The sequence below is a fragment of the Haliotis rufescens genome, unplaced genomic scaffold, assembly GCF_023055435.1.
Source record: "Haliotis rufescens isolate VD_foot unplaced genomic scaffold, xgHalRufe1.0.p SCAF_5, whole genome shotgun sequence".
NCBI classification, from domain to species: Eukaryota; Metazoa; Mollusca; class Gastropoda; order Lepetellida; family Haliotidae; genus Haliotis; species Haliotis rufescens.
Window position 1 is genome coordinate 48,572,880 of NW_025964223.1, and position 21,764 is coordinate 48,594,643.

The window sequence follows — 21,764 nt, forward strand, 5'->3', positions numbered from 1 at the left end:
AACAAATGTTGATATTCTAAACTAACAATCACTACAATCATGTGCTAGTTTCGGGTATTCAGTTGTAAACAGCTCCTTCTCCACATGTCACAAGTTGTCACAGCTCACATTGAGTCAGGAACATACAAGGAAGTAGCAGGTTGGACCGTTGCTATTTTCATTTTAAAAATTATGGTTTCAAAACAAATTCTGGTATTTTTAAGCATCCTCATTTACATGGGTCTGTATAATCTGTTCTATAACAGGAATCAGAAGTTCTAATTAAAATAGTTAAATACTATTTTCTGACTGCATTTCATTCTCAGTGTTTTTACCATACTTTCTTGTGTATAAAATACAATTGGCTTTTAATCATTTTTTTACAGCTGTGTAGAGATGACATTCATATCATACAAATCAGTTCTCATATTTTTCCAAATCCTTAAGCAAAACAAAGTGAATTTTGACTGCACATTATCCACATTATTTTCTGTGCCCCAGCATGAAGATACATATACATTTTTACCATTATATTATATATAAGTGCATATTTAACACGAACAAGAGTCATCAGGAGATGGCATATCCCCCGATCTGGTGCAATTCGCAAATTGAATTTGGCTACTTATATCCCACTTTTGATTCATTTTCATTGTGTAACTTCAGTTCAGTGAAAAAAAACAAGAATGCTGTTCAGTAATTTTCAATAACCCAAATCATCCAAAGGCACCAGTTCATCACTAGACTGATCTGTATAGCAAGTTTCAACAAGAAATATTCAATGGTTTAGGAGTTCTGCTCTAGAAATAGAAAACAGATGGAGGACCGACAGACATGCTGATAACTATATACATGTACCCCCATTTTTTTCAAAAATATGGTATAGCAACTAAATTCTTAATATAAATGTTAAGATTAAATTTGAATCTTTTTGTAGGGATGCTTATCCTCCCCAAGTATCAACTCAGTGTACTTAATGATATAAAATTATTTTTTTTAAAAACACGTGTCATTATAATGCTATGAAGAAATGGGAGACATTATGGTGCTAAACATACACCTGGGACAGACAACAGACACCATGCCATTCCCGTTGCCTGGAAACCTTCTGCCCTCATGATGATTTAAGTTATTGCTAAGAAGATTATTTCAGTCCATTAATAATATCTTAAATAAAACTGTAAATGTGACAGACCTACCTGCATGGGTAGACCTCTGTCTAATAGCCGCATGTCCTTGTCTACCATTTGAATGGATAGTCCTGATAACACCATGCTGATCCTATCTAAGTATGTTTCAACAAAACTGGACTCTCCTGGCTTCTTCTGTCTCAATTGTGATATAATTTCTCCAGCTGAAGGCAGAAATAACTCTCCTGCTTGGACAACATCTTGACGTATTCTGTCTTGTAAACCGCCACCAATTGCTTTTGACAACCAGCGCTTCCAGAAAACTTCTGACATTTTTGGATATACAAATCCATCATACTGATGCCATGGTGCTATAAAGAAGAAACAACTATGAAAGTTATTTGTATTTGCTTGTTTCTAGGATCAGATACAGATGTCTATGTGAAGAGTTCTTCAGTCAAATTAATTTCCTGTACAAGGGATCAGGGCCCTTTACTTGATCCTGAATACCAGGGACACAGAAGCTTCTGTTTTGTTTGTTTGTTGTTTAACGCTCCACTCACCAATCTTCCAGCTATATGACGACTATCCTAGTGACAAAATGGCATTGTATAGTGTCATGATTTTAGGAACATTTCATGGGACATTCTTTGTGAGAACACTTTGGATGACAACTAGAAAAGTGATAGTAAGTACTTGAAATAACATAAGCAGTGTCCTCACTACTTTTTCTAGGAGTCCCAAGAAATTAAATACATACCACAAAGCATTTCCAGAGTCAACTTACTTGATCACTTTAGATATTAAATAGCATTAATTTATGTCAGGGATAAAGATATGCTGAGGGACCAGTCATTTAGGGAAGGATGTGTCGTGTATTGGCAAATTTATTGATCGGTCGTCGATTCAGGAGTTATGCCCCCTGTAATGATTTTAATCCATCCCATATTTAGCTCATCACATGACAAATAGCAAGGAGCCTCATTTTGGTTATAAGAACATGGTGCCCAACATGTATGAATACTATGATGCACGTGGTATCATTAAATATTAAAATTACTTCGATTCTGTAGTTATCAATCATGAAACATGAATTGTGAGACAAACAACTAACATTACACTGCCTGCCTACAATAATGGGATGTGGGGGATTAGCATGTGGGCATGACCACTAAATAAATGTCAAGCCATGCAATTTTTTCAAGAATAAAGTTGGTTGAATGGAGACAACGGCCTGGTTATATGACATGGTGTCAGAAGTGGACTGTCAACAATAAGTATTTCACCCAACAGAGTATTTTTATTTCACAAAGCTGGCAGAATGGCCTGAAAGCCGACAGTGGTTTTCACAATTTCATATCGCCACTAAACTCAACAAAGAGTCCTAGGATGAACAGACCTCATCATGAGTATATACCATGGATAAGGAAGCAGACACAGTTCTGACCTTTTTACATGGGAAGCTGATGAGAACCAGACTTAACCAGATGATAATCTTGTCAAAAAGTTTGATGCACATTCCATTCAAAGCGGAATATCAATCACGAACATTTCAAATTCTTGCAGAAACAGTGTGAATCTGTGGAGTATTTTATTAGAAAGCTATATAAACTAGTTATTGTCATTCTCGATAAGGAAGAAAATGCAGCTTAAACCTAAACTGACACTTGAAGATGCAAAACAAACGACTAGACAGCTTGAATTGATCGAATCATAGATTAAGGACCAGAAAACCAGTGGGAAAGATTTTGAGGACCTAAGACGTTGCTCTAAGCCAACAATATTGGCCACTCATGGAAGGAATAATTTGGATTTCCACAGCAATCCTGGATTTGGTGGCAAGAGTGGTTACCTTTGTAACGGCTATTCATAGATCATAAAGATGCAACCTACCAATGGGAAACACTGGTAGCAGATGTCGATTTGTCAGGGGGAAATTGCAATAAGAATAAGAAAATAGGACATTTGAGACCACTTGCAATAGTAAGTTTGTATATGAGGTTGGCACTGTCCCAGAGCAAGCACAGACTGATACTTATTTGTTCCTTGGAGCTGAGGACTGATGATTCAGAGGAACCATGGTAGGTAAAAGTAAAGATTCAAGACATCCCTGTTGTTCTGAAGATTGACACTGGCGCCGATATGAAAGTGATCGATGAGTAAACGTACAAAGAACTGAACATTGTTCCAAAGTTGGAAAAAGCAACATCAAAGTTGAGTGTTATTGGGGTGAAAGTCCAATTCTTTGGCGAGTTCAGTTCACTTACAACATACAGAGGGGACACTAACAGGTTTCCTGTTGCTGTCATCAGAGGACATACCACACATAAATCCGTTACAGAAGTCATTAAGCCAATCAGAGAATTTCAAATTTGTAGAGAATCAAGTCCAGTCTGCGACCATCTTGCAGGGAATTCACTCATTTAGCTGTAGTTTGTTGTGCAACATCCAGCTATTTATCTCTGTGCAGCACATACTGGTATTTATGTCTGCATGAGAAAGTTTTGGCTCACAGATATTCATGGGCTGCATGTCGTCTTCGTAGGGGTGGCACTGTAGGTTGGGCTGATCAATAACTTGATAACAATATGTGAAAATATACGCAGTTGGTGCACAAAGAAGCAGAACTTTTCAGTCAAGACAACTGTGCAAATGCAATATAGTAGAGTAGGTCTAAAACTATTTAAGGGCAATATCGTTAGACTTGTTTGATGCTGAGGTACACTGGTTGAAAGAAGGCTAGTGGATTTTCTTAGTTTGGGTACAAAATAGGTTTTGCTGTGCCAGATAGGAAAGGTTGCTTCAAACCACCTGGAGCCATGTTACACACATGACACAGTCATTTGTCACAAGTTGCATAAGAATGCTCAAACAATGCTCAACCAGTGTGCAAATAGTGGAGCACCAATGTCACATGCATGTACAATGTGTTCGCAACGCATGTAACAGGAAAGAACTTCTGGGTAGTAGTGTATGCCCAATGCAATGCCACTTCGAAACAGATGGTGCTATGCCTCTAGCTACCTTTATAACAAACAAAACGTCCTGTAGCCAATGGCTTCTATTGTCTTTTGCTAATCACCCATCAGCGGCAATTATCTGTTGGCCTCCCTTGTTACTTTCCACCGTTTGTTATCTTATTACTTTTGCCCATTACTTTTGTTGTCCTCACATGTACATATATATGCTCTCTGCCTCATAGCATTCATTCACCTGATGAAGGAGTAAGCATATACTCCGAAACGTTGTGTTTCGTCATAATAAAGATGTTGACATCCATAAAATCTCTTCCTTAATTTAGTTGTTGTTGACAGTCTCTGTGCTATTGATAAATTGCATGAAGTCAGAGGACAACCCCATTCTATGATGCATTCAACATTAACCTGTTGATTCACCGGGAATGAGCCTGCTGGCACAACATGATTACCAATGGAACCACCCTGAAGTATGGCTGAATACCGCTGAAGACAAGTCAACAGAGGCTGATATGAGGGATTCTTCATTTTTTTACCTGTCAGTTTCATGATTTCATGACATTTGACGCCAGTATGTGAAAGAAGTGTGACTATTGTGGCCCTGACATAGTATTCATTAAAATTTTGCTTAATTGTGTGTCTTCAGAAATTGATTTTACTGTGTTTGAAAACATGTTCTGACCAAGTGCTCGTCCAGTGTACTAGAGAAGGTCAGGAGTTTTGTTAGTAAGTTTTTGTAGTCTTTGGAAGAGAGTAGTGTTTTCCTAATGTTATTGAACACATAGAATTTAAATAAACCAACATGACATGAAGAAGTTCCAGTAGCATAAATGCTTGGTTTTGTGTTGATGTTTGTTTGTTATTTAATGCCGCACTCAGCAATATTCCAGCTATATGACGGCTGTCTGTAATAATTGTGCCTGGACCAAACAATCCCATGATTGACATCATGAGCATCAATCCACACAATTGGGATACGATGATATGCATCAACCAAATCAGCGAGACTGACAACCTGATCCCGTTAGTCTCCTCTTATGACAAGCATAGTCGCCCTTTACAACAAGAATTGGTTGCTGAAGACCTATTCTACCCCGGATCTTCACGGGTCCATTTTGGTTTGAATCATGTAGATCATCATGGATTATTTTTTCACCACCTCACTGTGTGTGACAAACTCACACCTAACATCATTGACTTTGAGACAGAAAGAATTGCGGGTGAGGTCACATTAACTTTCAACTGTTTGATTTAGTCACTGCATCCAACCCCATTTTAATTTTATTTTCTAAACATCCCCAGAAAGATATTGTTTGCACGAACAAACTCTTGGTCCTGCCACATGTTGAATGTATGATCAAATTTTGGATGAATGTCATGAATACAGTGTTTTTATACACTTTTCAAATTTTGATTTTATTAACTTGTATTATCATTTGTTTCAATTAGAAAATTATGGAACATATCCCTAAAAGTGTTGTCATCTCATCATCAATCCAGTCAGGGTCTAAGAAGTTATCATGGCCCAAAACATTCGCTAATGTTTCAATATTGAACATATAAAGTTCTTATGGATTATCAGAAATCATTTTCTTATGGATGGATAGGAAGGCTATGGATGTATCCATATGAACATTTTTTGTGTGAAAGGGCTTCATTTAGAGGTATCAAATGGAAATCTGATACCTCATTTTTACCATTTAGAATCAAGCATTCTTTAATTTCATAGTAGAAATGGATTAAATGATATCTAATCTCCAGCTTTTATTTGACTTATTTCTATAGAAATATTCCTATTTAATAACAGACATTTCAACAATGTTTTTATATTATTTTCATCATACACCTAACTTGGTTTCATTTACAAGGGTTACAATTTTACACAAATGACAGCAGTTCTGACATGGGTATTTTGTCTGGCAAATACTTCCATTCATAAAAAATGCACATTTACATTCTTTTGTAACAATGTAAACATCTCTAAAGGTTTCAGTGAAAACATTTAGTGTGTGATTTTTAGAAACATTGGTGGACAAAGGATAAATAATTAATAATTCAAGTTCAAAATCATAACAGTTTGCCTAAGTTGGCATGGCTGAGGCTTGATGAAATTATTGGTGCAAAGAAGCATGTGAACTCTCAGCTTCATCAGTCCAGTATTTTGAGATGTACAGAAAACATGAAGCGAATTGGAAGCCAGGGGTGCAGAACAAGATATAAGCTCACTTGACCCTCAGTTGAGTGAGCTATAAATGTTAATAGCTTGTTAAAGACAACAACTGAACACTGGCCAGTTCTAAAACTGTTGATAAAGTAGCAAAATAATATATCATTACCACAGCAAAATAATAAAACATTTACTTACACAGATCTTTTTTTTTCAGTGTTGGATAATTGAATGCACGATTTGGATCCATTTTTGCCAAGTGAAGTCTCTTCAGGTAGTGTACAGTTTCCCAATACTCAAAAGGTGAACCATCCTTTTTGGAACGTCCTTGTACAACATATTTGTAAATAAATCCCCCGTTCCGTTGACCTTTCGTCATAGGAATGCAACATGTATACTCGTTGATATCATCTTGGTGAGTTCTGGAAAGTCAAAGCATGCTTAAACTTCATTACTTCACCTATTATTTGTTATGAGAATATTAAAAAAAGAAAAAACTTCCATTTGAACTTGTATGGTGACAGGTAGCTACATTTTACCAGCTCCCTCAATCAGCCACAATCCTAACAAAATACAATGCCAGCAACACAAAAAATAACTCGAAAAAGCATCAGTAGGCAGAATGGAGAAAAACTTACAAAAAACGAATGAAAACACAATATATGTAGCAGAAAACGACAACACAGAAAACAAGGTACTGGGTATGCGAGAAAAAAATGACATGAAAACTTTCATTAAAGAAGCTTTAAGAATGCAAACATAAGAACTCATACTGAAAAAGGTAGAAATAAATGAGGAAATAGTGAAACTTCATGATGTGGCTGATAACTTAGTACAAATGTCAAGATGAACGCAGAGCATATCGCATGTAACAGAAACGAAATTGAAAATATTATACAGGAGTTCACTGATGTCAGAAAAGAAATGGAAAATAAACTACTTATAACAGAAATGTATTCCCGAAAACAAAACTTGCATGTCTATGCTAGTGAACAGCAAGATGTAGCATGTCAGAAACTTTTCTCGGACATGGGGTTTACTTCCGCCTTGGATGTTGTAAACATTCACCAGCTATCACACCACACTACAAATGGCCGTACAAAAAATTGTCCTAAACCTATAGTTGTGAAATTTGTACATATGGCAAACAGGCAGGATGTGTGGCAATTAAGCTAGTTACTCAAACTCGGCAATGTTGAGGGATAGAAAAGTAACGAGATTTCCCTGTTGTTCTGAAAAAGTACAGAGGCAGGTTGGTGGCAAAGGTGTACACTCTCCACACAAAATGTAAAGTGCAGACCAGAATCTTTGAGAACGGCATCAATGTGATCCTTGAGTAAAGAAAGAACATTAACTCTCCGTGGAAAGTCATTGGGATTGATGATAAATATCTGTCTGTGACATGAGCATGATATGTATGATCAGCTGAAACTCAGTTTCAGACTAAGTAGGTCACGACAAGATAGAGTGCATGGGCGGATACAGCTTTTTTGAAAAGGGGGGGTGCACAATTAAGATCTATTTATTGTCTTTGGTGGTAATTTATACAGAAATAGAGATTATTTTCGAAATAAAAAGGTGGGGTGCGCACTCCCCCTCTGTATCCGCCCATGGAGTGGGTCCTGCGCCCAAGATGTATCCGTTTTCATCTTTAATGAAGTTTGTTTATTCATTTGTTTTGTAAACATATGAACGCAATATTGGATCTTCTTTGGAACATGGTAAGATTGGATAAGATGTCCGTTTTTGCCAAGTGAAGTCTCTTCAAGTAGTGTACCATTTCACAATACTCAAAAGGTGAACCATCCATTTTGGAACGTCCTTGTACAACATATATGTACATAAATCCCCTGTTCCATTAACTTTTCGTCATAGGAATGCAACATGTATACTCGTTTATATTATCTTGGTGAGTTCTGGAAAATCAAAACATGCTTAAACTTCCCAGATCGGTGTCAAAGAGGGCTCTAATGAATTTCAGTTGATGAGAGCTAGTCTCTTATCCGAACATTTTTACCTTTATAGACATCATAAAGAAAGAACAATGAACCATGGAAATAACCATTTCCCAACTCCAGGCAGGTGGTGCCAAGTGACCCAGAAAGAGGAGGTACAGAGCCCTTGACGATCGACTAGCTGTGCTTAAAGCCAACCCTTTCAGTAACCACCCATTCTCACGAAGAATGTACAATTTCACATTTAACCTGTTGCTTAGCCGCTTGCCGTATATTTTGCATTGAATAAACGTGACAGAGAAGGTAAATGTTGGGAATGGTTTTGTATAATGTGATTGTTGCCTTTAATATCAATCATTATTTTTGGTTTTTCAGTATATCTGATATATCATGCACTATAGTGATAAATTTTACAGAGCTATCTTATTTAATAACAAATTTATGCTTGTTAAAAACGTGTCGCCAGTTTTCAGGTAATGTATGTTACTTGATTTCTGTTTTAAACAGCAACTATCATTTTGAGATGTAAAAACAAAATAATTGTTCATAAGACATCACGAATACACACTTTGGTGAGCCTAAGTGGTGGCTGGTAACAGGCATCTTGTAATATGTATGAGCACTTTATATCATGAAAATAGCACCATTTTTGAGAGTTGAGTTAAGCTTGTAAGCTACGTTACTGCCTATACATAAAAACTGGTCTCCTGATGATGGTACAGGGATTATGTTCATGTTGCCTAAGGGCTGTCTGCTTGTCAAAGTGGGAAACAAGGTTGTAAGTGTATTGCCCATGTGTTGAGGGTGTTTTATAGATCGTGATGTAAGCTACGTGATGTAAGCTATGTGACATCTTGAAATAAAAAGGGAGGAAAATTAAGTGTACAGATCATGCCAACACAAGAGAAGGCATCAGCAGGATAATTTCTATCAATAAGCAGTTGTTCCCCTTGTTTACCACTTGTTTCCAGTCAAAACAGGTTTTATTCCAGACAGGACAAAACATTGCACGTTTTTACAGAATTTCTGTATGAAAAAGATGAAAATATGTATATATTTTTCTTTTGGAAGATTTAATAGGTAGAATTTACATAAAATCAAGCATTTCTGAAATATAAATCACTTGCTTTTTTAAGGCTTTTAGTGTCATGGTGCATGGCAGTGATGATATGTTTGTTGCTTGAATAAACAATACTAATGTTTTGAAGGCCATTGACACCAAATTTCACATGATATAAAAGGAATCAATGGATTTGTTGATTAAGTTTTTTTCTCCAGATAAATAATTTCCCAATAGTGATTCAGTATATAAAGTTTTTAGAATGTTTGATGCTTGTTACTAGTGGTAATATAGCTTACATATTTTCTGTGAAAATCAGATTTTTGACGTGATCTGTGTAATTATGTGTTTGTTGGTGGACATTTACAAATCCTAGGTGGCAAATGTAATGATGACAGTTTACTTTGAAGAGTAAATACTTAGACTATCCTTGTTAGTCTTGCTGAAATCACAAGATCCATGAAGGTAACGTAGATTACAATTTATGTAACGTAGATTACTATAATCATTTCAACTGTTAGTGTTAGTTTAACTATCGAGGTACAAAATATTTGCTGAATGTATGAACAAATTATTTCATCCATGTCATTCAAACACCACGATGTAGTTTGATTTTATTGAATATTCTTAATTCAAGTTAAAAATCAGGAAGATTTTCCTTGATATTGTTAGATTTTGTTATTTTTAAAAGGTTTTCACTTTGAAACTTCAGTATTTTTCTTATGAAGACAGTAACAATTTGAAATGATTACATAATTGAGTCATTGTTACAAGTCTGGAAGCTCCATCGTAAATTTCTTTGTTTGAAAAATATTGCAAAAATGTGTTACTTTATTGTTTAGATTTTCTGACATGTTATTCTTTGTTGATGAAAATATAGATAGATACAATTATATATTGTCTTTGTTTTCCTGAATATTTAGGCATGTAGAAAGCATTAACAGGTTTTGTTGAAAAAAAACATCTAAAAATCACTTTTATGTTTAAAGGTCAGCTACATTATTGTTAAACAAGACTGGCATACTTTAATTGTAAACAATTAATTACATGAAGTTCTACTACAAAGACATAATGATAAACAGGACAACAGAATTGCAATAACTTAACATTTACATTATTTTATAGATATATGGTGGTCACGTGGATTACATCCCGCTTTATGGGTTAGTAGCATAAATAGTTCATAATTTTGTTATGGGTAAAGTTTGAGTGCCAAAATTTCATACACCTTTTTTTTAATGTTTGTTTTATGAATAAAACATCATTTCATTGTGAAAGCTTGGACTTTTATTTTTTCAAGTTTCCAAACTGCAATTGTACATTATTTGTGAGAATGGGTGAACAATTCTTTCCCTGAACAGTATGTTGATAAAGTAACTGACCTGGTTGGTGCAGGTAACTGATACAGTCATACAATTAATGTACAATGTACTATAATGATTGATATGTATGATTCCTTATTGATGCAATAATATAGCTATAATTTATGCAATAAAGCATACAATGCAATTTACCCATTTTGTTTCTATGTTAGATCTAAAGTGAACATACTAGGAAACAGACTATTTAATCCCCCATTGTTAAGGGATTATCACCCCCCACAACAATAGCGTCCAGCAAAATGAGAACCCGCCGTTGGGATGACCTTGCAGGACATACTGGTTCAGGTGATGGAGCCATCCATCTAGATGATCTTTGTCCAAGGCTCTCTTCACAATGCTAACTGGGAAACTCACATCATAATCAACCCAATTTGATCACAATGTAGTCACTTAATTGAGCAAATCCAGGTACCTCAGGAGTACTCTCTATAGTTTCAATCCAGATGCCTGGAATCAGAACTGCAGGAAGCAAGGCAAAAGCAGCTGCACATCTCACAAAGGAAGAGATCTTCTTTGCAGGCTGTTACCAGTTCAAGACAATGCACTTTTCTCCATACACATTGAGTGTAATGACAAAAATCACCCCTTTTTGTCAGTGGTGGGAAAATCATCTTTCATGGCCTGGTGAACTGGATATTCAGAGTCAATTTGAATTGTGTCAAGGTGTGCTCTACTCAAAGGGACTCATTAAGATTCAGAGTGACAAAACACTCTTCCCTTTGTGTCAAGCAATATTTCCAGCAGCCCTGGAACCTACAGAGTCATTGTCAGTTGACATGACTTGTCTATTTGAATATGGGTTATTTGGCATTTCATGCTGTTAATTTCTTGGAAATAAGAGATCAAATGACTGTCAAAAAAAACAAAGCCATGACTTTGCCAACTGTGGCCAAATGTTTCCACTGTTTGCAGTTATTTTACTCAGGATCAAATTGATGGATCCAAGTCTCTTCCTGGGTTACAAATTGCATCCAAAATTTATCAGGATTCTGCTGGTAACTGGTCGAAAAGGTCCCTCAATATGTTCAGTTGAGTCAGCTCCTGATCTGATGGCAACATTCTGGGCACCCATCTTGTGTCAGTTCAGAAGGACTTTACCGACCCAAAACTTATCCCAATAATGTCAGTGATATGCTGAATTGGAACACATCAGTCAGCCATAACCATGCATAATGCATCACCAAGCATGCTTTTTATATCTTTGTGTATTTACTTTGGTGATATGCCCTTTTAAAGCAGATACTTCAATACAGCCTGTTTCTCAGTTTTCTCAATTTTTGCATTTTCTCTCACACCTGTCAAATTGAAGTTGTCAGTCTGTAACTCAGTGTAATGAGTCTTCCAAGAGATGATATTCCTCATTACACAAAGAAATATCCATGAGGCCATGAACTATTTTTAATTTACCCTTGTATCTATGCAGTCAGGACAATGCCATATGCAAGGGCAAAACCAGCGATATCACTGCATTTAGCTGTGGCTTGAAACAAAAAGAAGACAAATTTGTCTTTCTGTGCTTAGGTTTTCTTCAATATGAAGCAAGTGTTTTATGCTTTCTTCTCATTATTATGCGTCTGAAGCTCCTTACCACTGGAAACCTTAATTATGAAAGTCACATCATACCTTACCTTGCATGTGTCATTTTCCATTTGTCACTTTGCCATCCTCCAAGAGGATCTGATCCAAATCTGATAGTAACAGTGTCAGCGTCAAGTTGCTTGTTCATTTCTCCAGATACAAGAACATGGAATACAACATCCACTTTGGGTTCACCCTGGCCTAACCTACAAAACAGAAATGATACAGCATTGAAAATACAAACAAAAAGCCAATCTTCAAGGGACATCATACTTGATCATCAATAAGTGAGGTCAATCTCTGAATTCAATCAATGTCAATGATGAGATACCAGTAATTACCTGTATGCTTCAGACCTTTGAAAAAAAACCTAACAATGGTTTATGAGGTTTTTTCTGCCACAATATTTAAATGTAGGGTTCTATGAAACATCAAGTTTATGACAAGACCCCCTTGACTTATATATTTATTTAATAAAAACGGGAACATATGATACAAATCAAAATAGGGAATTTCATCGGACATCATTTTCATCACTGATTTGTCAAATTTGGAAATGTCCTCCACGTTTCTATCATAAAACCTCTTGAAAGATTTACTATAAAATTGAATGTTGGAACCCTAATCAAACAACTTTTGAGCAAGAGTCGCACGATGCTCTTTGAAATCTTTAGTGAAAGAGCATGCTCGATTGTACTCAAAAGTTGTGAAATGTAGACACCAAAGGCTGTAGCTGCTGGAATATTGCTCGACATGAAGGGAAATTTGACTATTGGAAAGTTGAAGTCATCCCCTTGTCATACAGCCTTGTGGATAGATCTTTTTCATTCAGAATCGTTATGCATAGATCAAAATATGAAACAGATTAGTTGATTAATGCTTTGAATGTGTCCAAATAACACTATGGTCCAACACTAAATACCATCCTAAAATTTCAGCTTCTTGTATAGGCTTATACTGAAGAGAACATTCTTCAGGATGACAGATTGAGAGTGTATGGACAACGCTCCATGCCATATATTTAAGCTCACTTGGTCGTGGTGAACTAAAATGGGGGCAGCCAAAAAATGCACCAAAACTTGCAACATAACCAAACATACAATCACAGTGTGATTTATTTTCTTGTGTATTATATGCACTTTATTTTAAAAAAATACAACCAGTAGAGGGGTGTAAATTATACGAACAAATTATATAATGTCATCATTATAAATGATATTAAAATTTCAGCTTCATTAGCACAGCAGAGTCACTGGATAAGATGTTTACAGAAGCGAGAAGGACTTTTGAAACTTCTTTTAAGTACATGATAAGCCCCACTGCCAAATACACACACACAAAAAAACATTACATTTTGAAAAACGAAATGGCCATTGATGAGTTTTAGAATATCAATGGGTTTTTCAATAAGGCATTCAAGGCATTCGTATTCAAACCATTTGAACAAATTCATCATTGCTGGGAACAAGTATGTGAAGTTTCATGGCATTGTTTGTTTCGGCACGTGGCATTGTGTCTTGCATCAAAATTTTACAAATAATGAATATAGAATACTAAGCGAGCTCCTGTGTAATACCAATGTTGTGAAACAAGTGAATAGCTCTGGTATCTGACTCACTTTCGCTCGTCAGATACAAGAACTATTCACTTGTTTCACAACATTGGTATTACACTGGAGCTCGCTTAGTATTCTATATAAGATAGCTACATGATAAATTGCAAAGAACAATGAAGAATGAAGCGTGGGAGAGATAAGACAATTGGTTTGGGAAGAAAAGGTATAGATAACGGACATGAAAATTGTGAGAATATCCGGGAAGTACCAAACTTAACACCCCTGTTCATAAAACACACTTGTCCGACATTGCCTTGGTCAGATTGTATTCAGGCAGTCATCATTATTTGGATATGGGTAAATATTTGTAAAGCTTGTAAATTATATTTTAACATCCTTAAAGATGCTGTACAAAATGTTGGTATCTCATATAAGAAATATACGACTCATGGTCGTTATTTATTGTACAAAATAAGATATCTAACTGATAAATCGCAACGAACAAAGTGTTGTTTATTTCACAATAAAAAATTGTTTTATCATGACATCATTTTTTTAAATTTGAACATGCGCTTGCAACTTGATGACGTCGTTAATTGGACGACATTATTTTTAAGTCACACATAACGGTTGGAGACATGGCAGAGTCTAGCAGATTGCAGAAGTTGGATATATAGGAGATAAACCTACTGTGTTTTGAAATTGGATGTAGTCCTACTGTAGAGTAGATACCTCTTATTTTAATTTGGAACCAAGCGTTTTTCTACTATATATTTTGCATGTGCCAGTTTTATTAGTTAGTTTGCAATTACCCACAGTAAATAATACAAATTAAAGAAAACGCCACCCTGAACTTGACCTACATCACAGTTACTGGTACTCACACTTCAAAACTGTCCAAATCTTTACATTTTCTATGCTTCAGTAGACAGGTTACGAAGCAAGATGACAACCCCCATCTATGATGTGGTTCAACATTAACCTGTAGATTCACTGGGAATGAGCCTACTGGTACAATGTGATTACCAAAGGAACTGGAGTATGACTGAACAGCCGATTTTTAGGCTGCAGGCAAGCTGGCTATTTTGACAAGAGGAATCTGCATGATTTGACCTGTCAATTTGAAGTTTTCACCAAATCAATGCAAGCGTGTGAAAGAAAATTATTGTGCTCAGAAATATGTTTTCTTAATTTTGTGTGTTCTGAAATGAATCTCATCAAGTTTGATAAGTTGCTATGATCAAGTTAGCTTTGACTTCAGTGATGTCGGGACAATGTTTTTGCCTTTCGAAGGGAGCTAGAGAATCTAGGAGTGTTTTCTGATGGCCTTTTAAATCCTCTCCTGCCAAATCCTTACCATAGTGGTGGACAGAGATGGCAATGAATATCACAAAAAGGTTTGTAAACAATATGTTGTCATGAATAAAGGGTCTTCAAACAAGTTTAATAATGTTTTATTTTACTGTCATTATCGGTTGTTTCAATGAGTAAATAGCCTCTTCCCATTCTTGTCATCATAAAATGTCCCTAACAGTAACATAAACATCTCATTTGTATGGAAAAGATATGCTTTTGTTAAATCTCTTGTAATGTCATCAACGTAGTAGTCAGGGTTGTCACCTTGAACACCAAAAACATCCGATATCAAATTTCTTCTATTAGAAACTTGGCCATCAATTCATTTTGCGAGAGCCCTTGACTTGACGTGTATTAGAGACATGGCTTGTATTTGAGACCCAGCGAGTAATAGAGGAAATATAGATACGTTTTACAATACATATGGGGGTGATCGATCGGCAGCCATTTTTATGAATCGATATATAGGCCCTTATGGTCCCTGCTGGAATGCCATACTCGTGGCTCACACTGTCCTGTGAAGCACCAACTCTTTCTTTACTACATCTAACTTTTCTACCACAGTGTATGCTTTCCTCATGTTGAAATTGGAATGAACACGACATGATAAATTGCCCTAAAATACAGGAATTTATGTGAAGCCAAATTAATTATTGGTTTGGTACGGCTATTTGATCCGAATCAAAAGGGAATGCCAGCCATTATGTGACGACAACACACTGTGTGTGTACATTTTCAACATGTGAGTTGACAGTGTCGCCTCAAATTGAATTAGCACTAATTAAGAACATGAGCTCAGCTTGTGGTTCACGTTTATTGCATGATGGTCAGGTGAATAAATGCTATGAAGCAGAGAACATGTATATATATGTATGTACCTGTAAGAACAACAAAAGTAATAAGATAGCAAAAGGTTGAAACTTAACCAGGAAATAGTTAATTGGTGCTGATAGGTGATAGCAACAACTGGAAGTCAGGACTTAAATAATCACTAATTGGTAATTGGCATTGGACAATGGGCAAACAGAATGCAAGGGGGTAATTAGCACTGATAGGGATATAATAGCAATGGACAAATGGAAGCCAGCTGCATAATAAACAATAATCAAAGCAATAAATCCAAAGAACTAGCTGGGCAGATAGGTTCCCTAGTCACATTTCATGGCTGGCTGGTCTCCCTGATGTCAATGGCCCTTGTATTTTTCTTCGTCGCCAGTTGTTGTTGATAGAAAGGTCTTACAACATGATGTTATGGTCTTGGTCCTTGAGGATGTGTTTGGATATAGCAGATTTCAGGTCTAGCTTTTTGACAGATGTCTCATGTGTGGTAGATAGTAGTTCTGTATATATTAATCATGTTTTATTAATTAGCTTATAATTTACTATGTATGTTGTCAATAATGGTATTTTGTATATTTCAGATATTGCAGTAATCAAGAATTATTTATTGTATTTCTCATTTCAGGCTGCATACTTAAGTAGTTGTAAGTCAAGTATTATCATTAAAGCCCTATTCTAATGTCATGTTTTACTTAGTGGGTCAGTCAACTGCTTGGTGGTCAATCAGAGTGTAAGCCCAGGCGTCCTCTGGATTGGCTATAGTTTTAAATCTCTGTGTCCCACTTTCAAACCCCTTTGTTTTCACCCTGCACTTGGCATTAATACTTCACTGTGCACTGGACTGGAAGAAAGGATATACTTATATAAAGGTTAGTAGTTAAAGTTATAATTGTATTTTATGCCAGTATAATTATGCAAATCACTTTAGTTTAATTAATGTCTATATAGATCCTTAATTATATTTAAACATGTCACATTTACTAGTATTAGTGTGTGCATGGTGAGTGTATGTATACTAGATATATTTCATTTCACTATATGTGTGTCTGTGTTAATCTAGGACATTTGTGTATTCTGTAACTTGAATTGTGTATTAATAATTTGATAATAGTTTACATGTAATGTTCATGTGTGTAGATAAAAATACCTTCATGATGTATTTTATATCATGAACAGGTTTTCACGAGAGATTTGATATATTTACAAGGGATTGTGACCACCCAAATACACCCCAGTGGGATTCACCGGGTATATATATATATACTTATATATTGCTTGCATTGTAACATAATATTATATTTATTGTACAATATTTATATTAAATGTGTAAATCCATTAAACTTACATATCTAAGCTTATAATTGTGAAATGTTATAAATGATATATCATGTATAGCTTATAAGTGTAGTAGATTATTAATTAATCTGCTTCAGTTTTGATGTACTAGATATAATTGTATGTTTATTATTGTATTCATTGTTCCAGGGTGTCGGTTTATCACAACAGAAAATAAATTAATCAGACCTCACACCCTAGCCTGTGTCATTATGTTATTTGGGATAATACATATGCACATATAATGGCTACAACACATGTTCTTTGAGTCTGGTGTTAAGGGGTCTGAGGGTTTCTCCAATGTATTGGTGGCCACAGTTGCAGGGGATCTGGTATATACATCCTCCTGGGTTGTGGCCTGACTTGTGCCTCTGCCATTGGCTTGTAGATGAGTCTTGATGGACTTGTCGCTAGAAATGGTGACATCTATGTTGGCTTTGTTCTGGATGAGGTGGGAAATCTGATAAGTGCCAGGGCCTTGGTCAGGTATGGTGTTGCTGATGGGCGATGGTGCAGTTTTGGGTCTGGGATCAGAGTTCATGAGGGTTGTCTATTGCTGTCACCTATCACATTGTGTGGGATATCAGTCGCTGTTTCACCTTCAGACCACTTGTCACGCAATTTAGGCAAGGGCACAATGTTTTTGTCAGATAATACTTCCCCGATTGAGGACTGAAATCACCTTTAGGGAAGCATTTGGCAATGCACTGTGCTGTCAGTTTACTGTATATCTAACTCTGCAAGGATGAATGTATAACAGTATTGCAATACTCAAAGTTAAATTTACTTTACACTCTTAGTTTCAACCCTTAGGCTTATATAAGGAACTTCTAAGAAGAAGAATATGTTTAATGCCACACAAATTTTCCAATTGTTTCAGAAAAAAAACCCATTAAAATTACCAAAAGATATGATGTCTTCATAAGGAGAAACATACATGGCAATTTTCAGCTTCCTGAGTCTGGCAATTGCAGAAAAGATGTTGACAGAGCCAAATGTGCATTTTGATATTCTGACATGCATTCTGAGAAGTGGACAGGATTTTCAATATAGCTGCATGTGAACAAATTCAACAAGTATGTGAAGCTTCAGCTTCATTTGTCCAATGGTCTCTGAGGAGACAATGTTTTCAGGAGCTAAAGTGCATTTTGAGAGACAATTAAGAGCATAGTGAAAATGCAAAGGTCAAATTTATGGCAGGCTCTAAAATATCTCCAAAACAAAGGAACATGTTTTGATGTCCACTACTACCTAAACAACCATGATGAAGTTTCACCTTCATTCATCCAGTGGTTTCTTAGAAGATGTATATGGTACTCTGGACGCTGACCAAACAGGCCATGACATAAGTTACCTTAAGCTAAAAATGCTTTTTGAATCAATTAGTATCTTAAACCAAAGTGAATGAAGTCATACATCTTGAAAAATGCACTTACCTTGTGTTTTCTTTACCACCTTGGTCTGCTTTCTGAAATAAATTAATAAAACCTGAATTTCATTCAAGAATTAACTTGTACCGGTACTTTGTGTTTATTGAAGTATGAACCATCTTCATGTTCATAGACATTCATGCAATGTTTGACCCTCATAGTCCAATGAACTCACATAACGTGAAAGTCAATTAGTTTCATTTTCATTTTCATTTTTCAATGTTTATATATTAGTATCTTGAAGAATATTTACATAATTTCAATTTTCATGCATTTTACAGACTGGTTTTTCATGTTGAGCAGTGCTTAAACGGGGTATTTAACATAACACAGCATGGCCACATCTGTTCTCTGGGGACCATACAATTTATGAATAATTTAGGGACTGAAATGGAGAAATGTCAAGCAAATTTGTTATATGATCAAAGAAAAAGGGTGCTTGTAAAGATAAGGTTGTCTGACTTGCCCAGAGGTCATTCACCTTCAACACTACAGTAAATGGATGAAAAATAAATTTTAAGAATAGTGCCACTGCAGCTCACCTGGATATGTAGTCAACACTTAAAATGTCAACAAAGACAGTAACTTCACACAAGTGCCTGTCAGCAATTATACCCTGGTAATAAAATACTATGGGTTTTGCATAAATATCAAACTCAAATAATTTGAAGAAAATATGATGTCATCTTAAGGAGAAATATACATGCCAATGTTCAACTTTTTCAGTCAGGCAAATATGCATTTGAGAGAATTTGAGAGCAAAGTCAAAACAAGGTCAAACTTTAAGCTATCATAAAAATATGGAACTAATGACAATGAGTGGAATCCCACTACTACATGAACATATACCAAATTTCATTACAGTTTGAACAAAAAGGCTGAGTTATGGCTAGAAATAGGTTTATCACATAAAGCTGTCATGGCTGCCATAAAGAAAAAAATAAAATATTTTGAACAAATTAATTGGGACAACAGACTTAGGCTAAAACATGTAAAGGGGAAGTGTACACACAAAAATCACATTTTTCTGATATGAAACAAAACAGAATTTTAGAATTAATTGATATCAATGTTTGAAATCATACTAATTTTTCTCACATTGAAAGTAGGAAGCTCTGGAAATGTAATATGCTGTATGCTGGAGTGTACAGAAACAATTCTAGATCAAACTACACATGACTGACTAAATGTTAAACACCACAGTCAGCAATATTCCAGCTATATTCCAGCGATGAATGTCATGCATTTTACATGCAATTAACCAAGTCTCCATGGCTGATCCATCAAGATCAGGACCTGTTGTAACCTGGGACCATACATTGGCCTAGTGGTTCTGAACATGGGGCATATGGACTTTTTTAAAAATTATTCAGGGATCAATAAAATGCAAATACATTGTATACAAACCCCTTTTTGTTTAGCAGCATCAGAATAGGACATTTTGTTTCCATCTGGATTGTCATGATTACTGTCTTCTTTGGCTCTGGCCATCTGACGAGTGGTAACCCCAGGATTAGTTTGTTCTCTTGGAGGTGGTGTCATCTGTGAGGTGGTGTCACCTGGTGGAAAACTTTGGGAGTCTCCCACACAAGACTTGCCTGCTGCCCCTGAAGGAAGGTTGCCACCCTCCATTCTTTGTTGTATGGCTTGACCATCTTGATTGGTGGAAAGGTTATTTGTCTTAGTAGCTTGGTCATCAGCTGTGGTTTTATTTTGCAAATGATCTCTTGGTCGTTCATTTTCATGTTCAGGTAATGGGATTGCAAGGGGATCAGTTTGGATTGGGCCAGTTTCCATACCTGTGTTCAAAAGTGGACTACTTTCTTTCATGGTTGATGCATTAGATGAATCCAACATTCTAGGCAAGTTTTCAGGATCAGTAGTTCCTTTATCACTTTCATCTGTACTGTCAAAATTTTCAAATTCTGTGTTAGCTTTTTTGTGAGTTCCAGTTTTACCTCTACTCTTTTTTTTCTTTTTCTTTTTCTTATGCTTTTTCTTCACGTCATCCTCTTTAACATTTGTAGTCTTTGCATTATCATTTGCATCTTGGCATGGTGCATTTGTATCAAGCCGTGTTTGTTCAGTTTCCTGGCCTGAAAGAATAGAGATACACTTAGAAGCTATCATTAAGACATACCAAATATTTCCATATATAAAACAAGAAATACACTACGACCCCTAATAACCTCCAGTCAATACCATTCAGTTTCTGGCAATTACTTTCAATATTAACTGTTTAATTTACTCTGCTCAAAATCTAAACATGCTTATCCAACAAGCAAACACATGCTAATGGCTGTAAAAACAAAGGCAATTGACTGTCACCAGTTAGATCACATGGATGGGTATAAGAGTGGGAAGTGGGGTGGTTGGTGTTAGAAGTCATGTTTGGTAACTTTCATTTCATTTTGTTTCAATGTAGAAAATACAGAAAAGTTCAGTTTGATACAAAATATGTTGATTTAGCTTCTTATTACAGTAAAGTCTTACTTAATGAACATACATGAAAATTGTTTGAAGTTTAAATAATCTAACAAATAGCTTTAAATCTGTTCCGTTGCTCTCCTCGGATAACTAACTGCCTTTGATTTGGGTAAGACAAATCTTTTCAAAGAAACCTATTGCATATTATTAAAGTAAAATGTATCTTTCTATGCTCTGAACTATGAAGATCAACAATAAATCATTGCTACAAACGCACTACTGACAACATAGATCTTTTAACCTTGTCATAAGCTGATCTCTAGTTAAATATCACTCAGAGATTGAGGTGCGGCAAATATTAAATTGAACTGTAAATTATTTTGATCATGGATATCAAATGGAAAAAAATGTCAAATTTATCATTTTAGTTTGTGCACAAACAATTAGTACCTTAGCCGCAGCTTCTTGCGCTTTATGTTTCCTACAACGTCGTATATTTTATTATAAACTGTCATCACTTGTACATCGTACTCCATTTTTCTGCTATGGATCAGGTTACACTTTACCTATCCCACAATTCAATTCTTTGTCGGCA

The 21,764-nt window shown here is 35.7% G+C and overlaps 1 protein-coding gene across 1 annotated transcript in view; it reads right to left on the bottom strand.

Annotated features, from left to right (window-relative positions):
- Nucleotides 1-21,764, bottom strand: part of LOC124137116 (E3 ubiquitin-protein ligase rnf213-alpha-like) — a 196,930-nt gene that overhangs the window by 155,544 nt on the left and 19,622 nt on the right. Inside the window, exons 3-7 of the mRNA XM_048384001.1 lie at nucleotides 20,150-20,838; nucleotides 18,749-18,780; nucleotides 12,277-12,432; nucleotides 6,450-6,673; nucleotides 1,179-1,480 (exon numbers count right to left, since the gene is read on the bottom strand). Coding sequence (XP_048239958.1) covers nucleotides 1,179-1,480; nucleotides 6,450-6,673; nucleotides 12,277-12,432; nucleotides 18,749-18,780; nucleotides 20,150-20,838 — 1,403 coding nt within the window. The remainder of the gene's footprint in view (nucleotides 1-1,178; nucleotides 1,481-6,449; nucleotides 6,674-12,276; nucleotides 12,433-18,748; nucleotides 18,781-20,149; nucleotides 20,839-21,764) is intronic.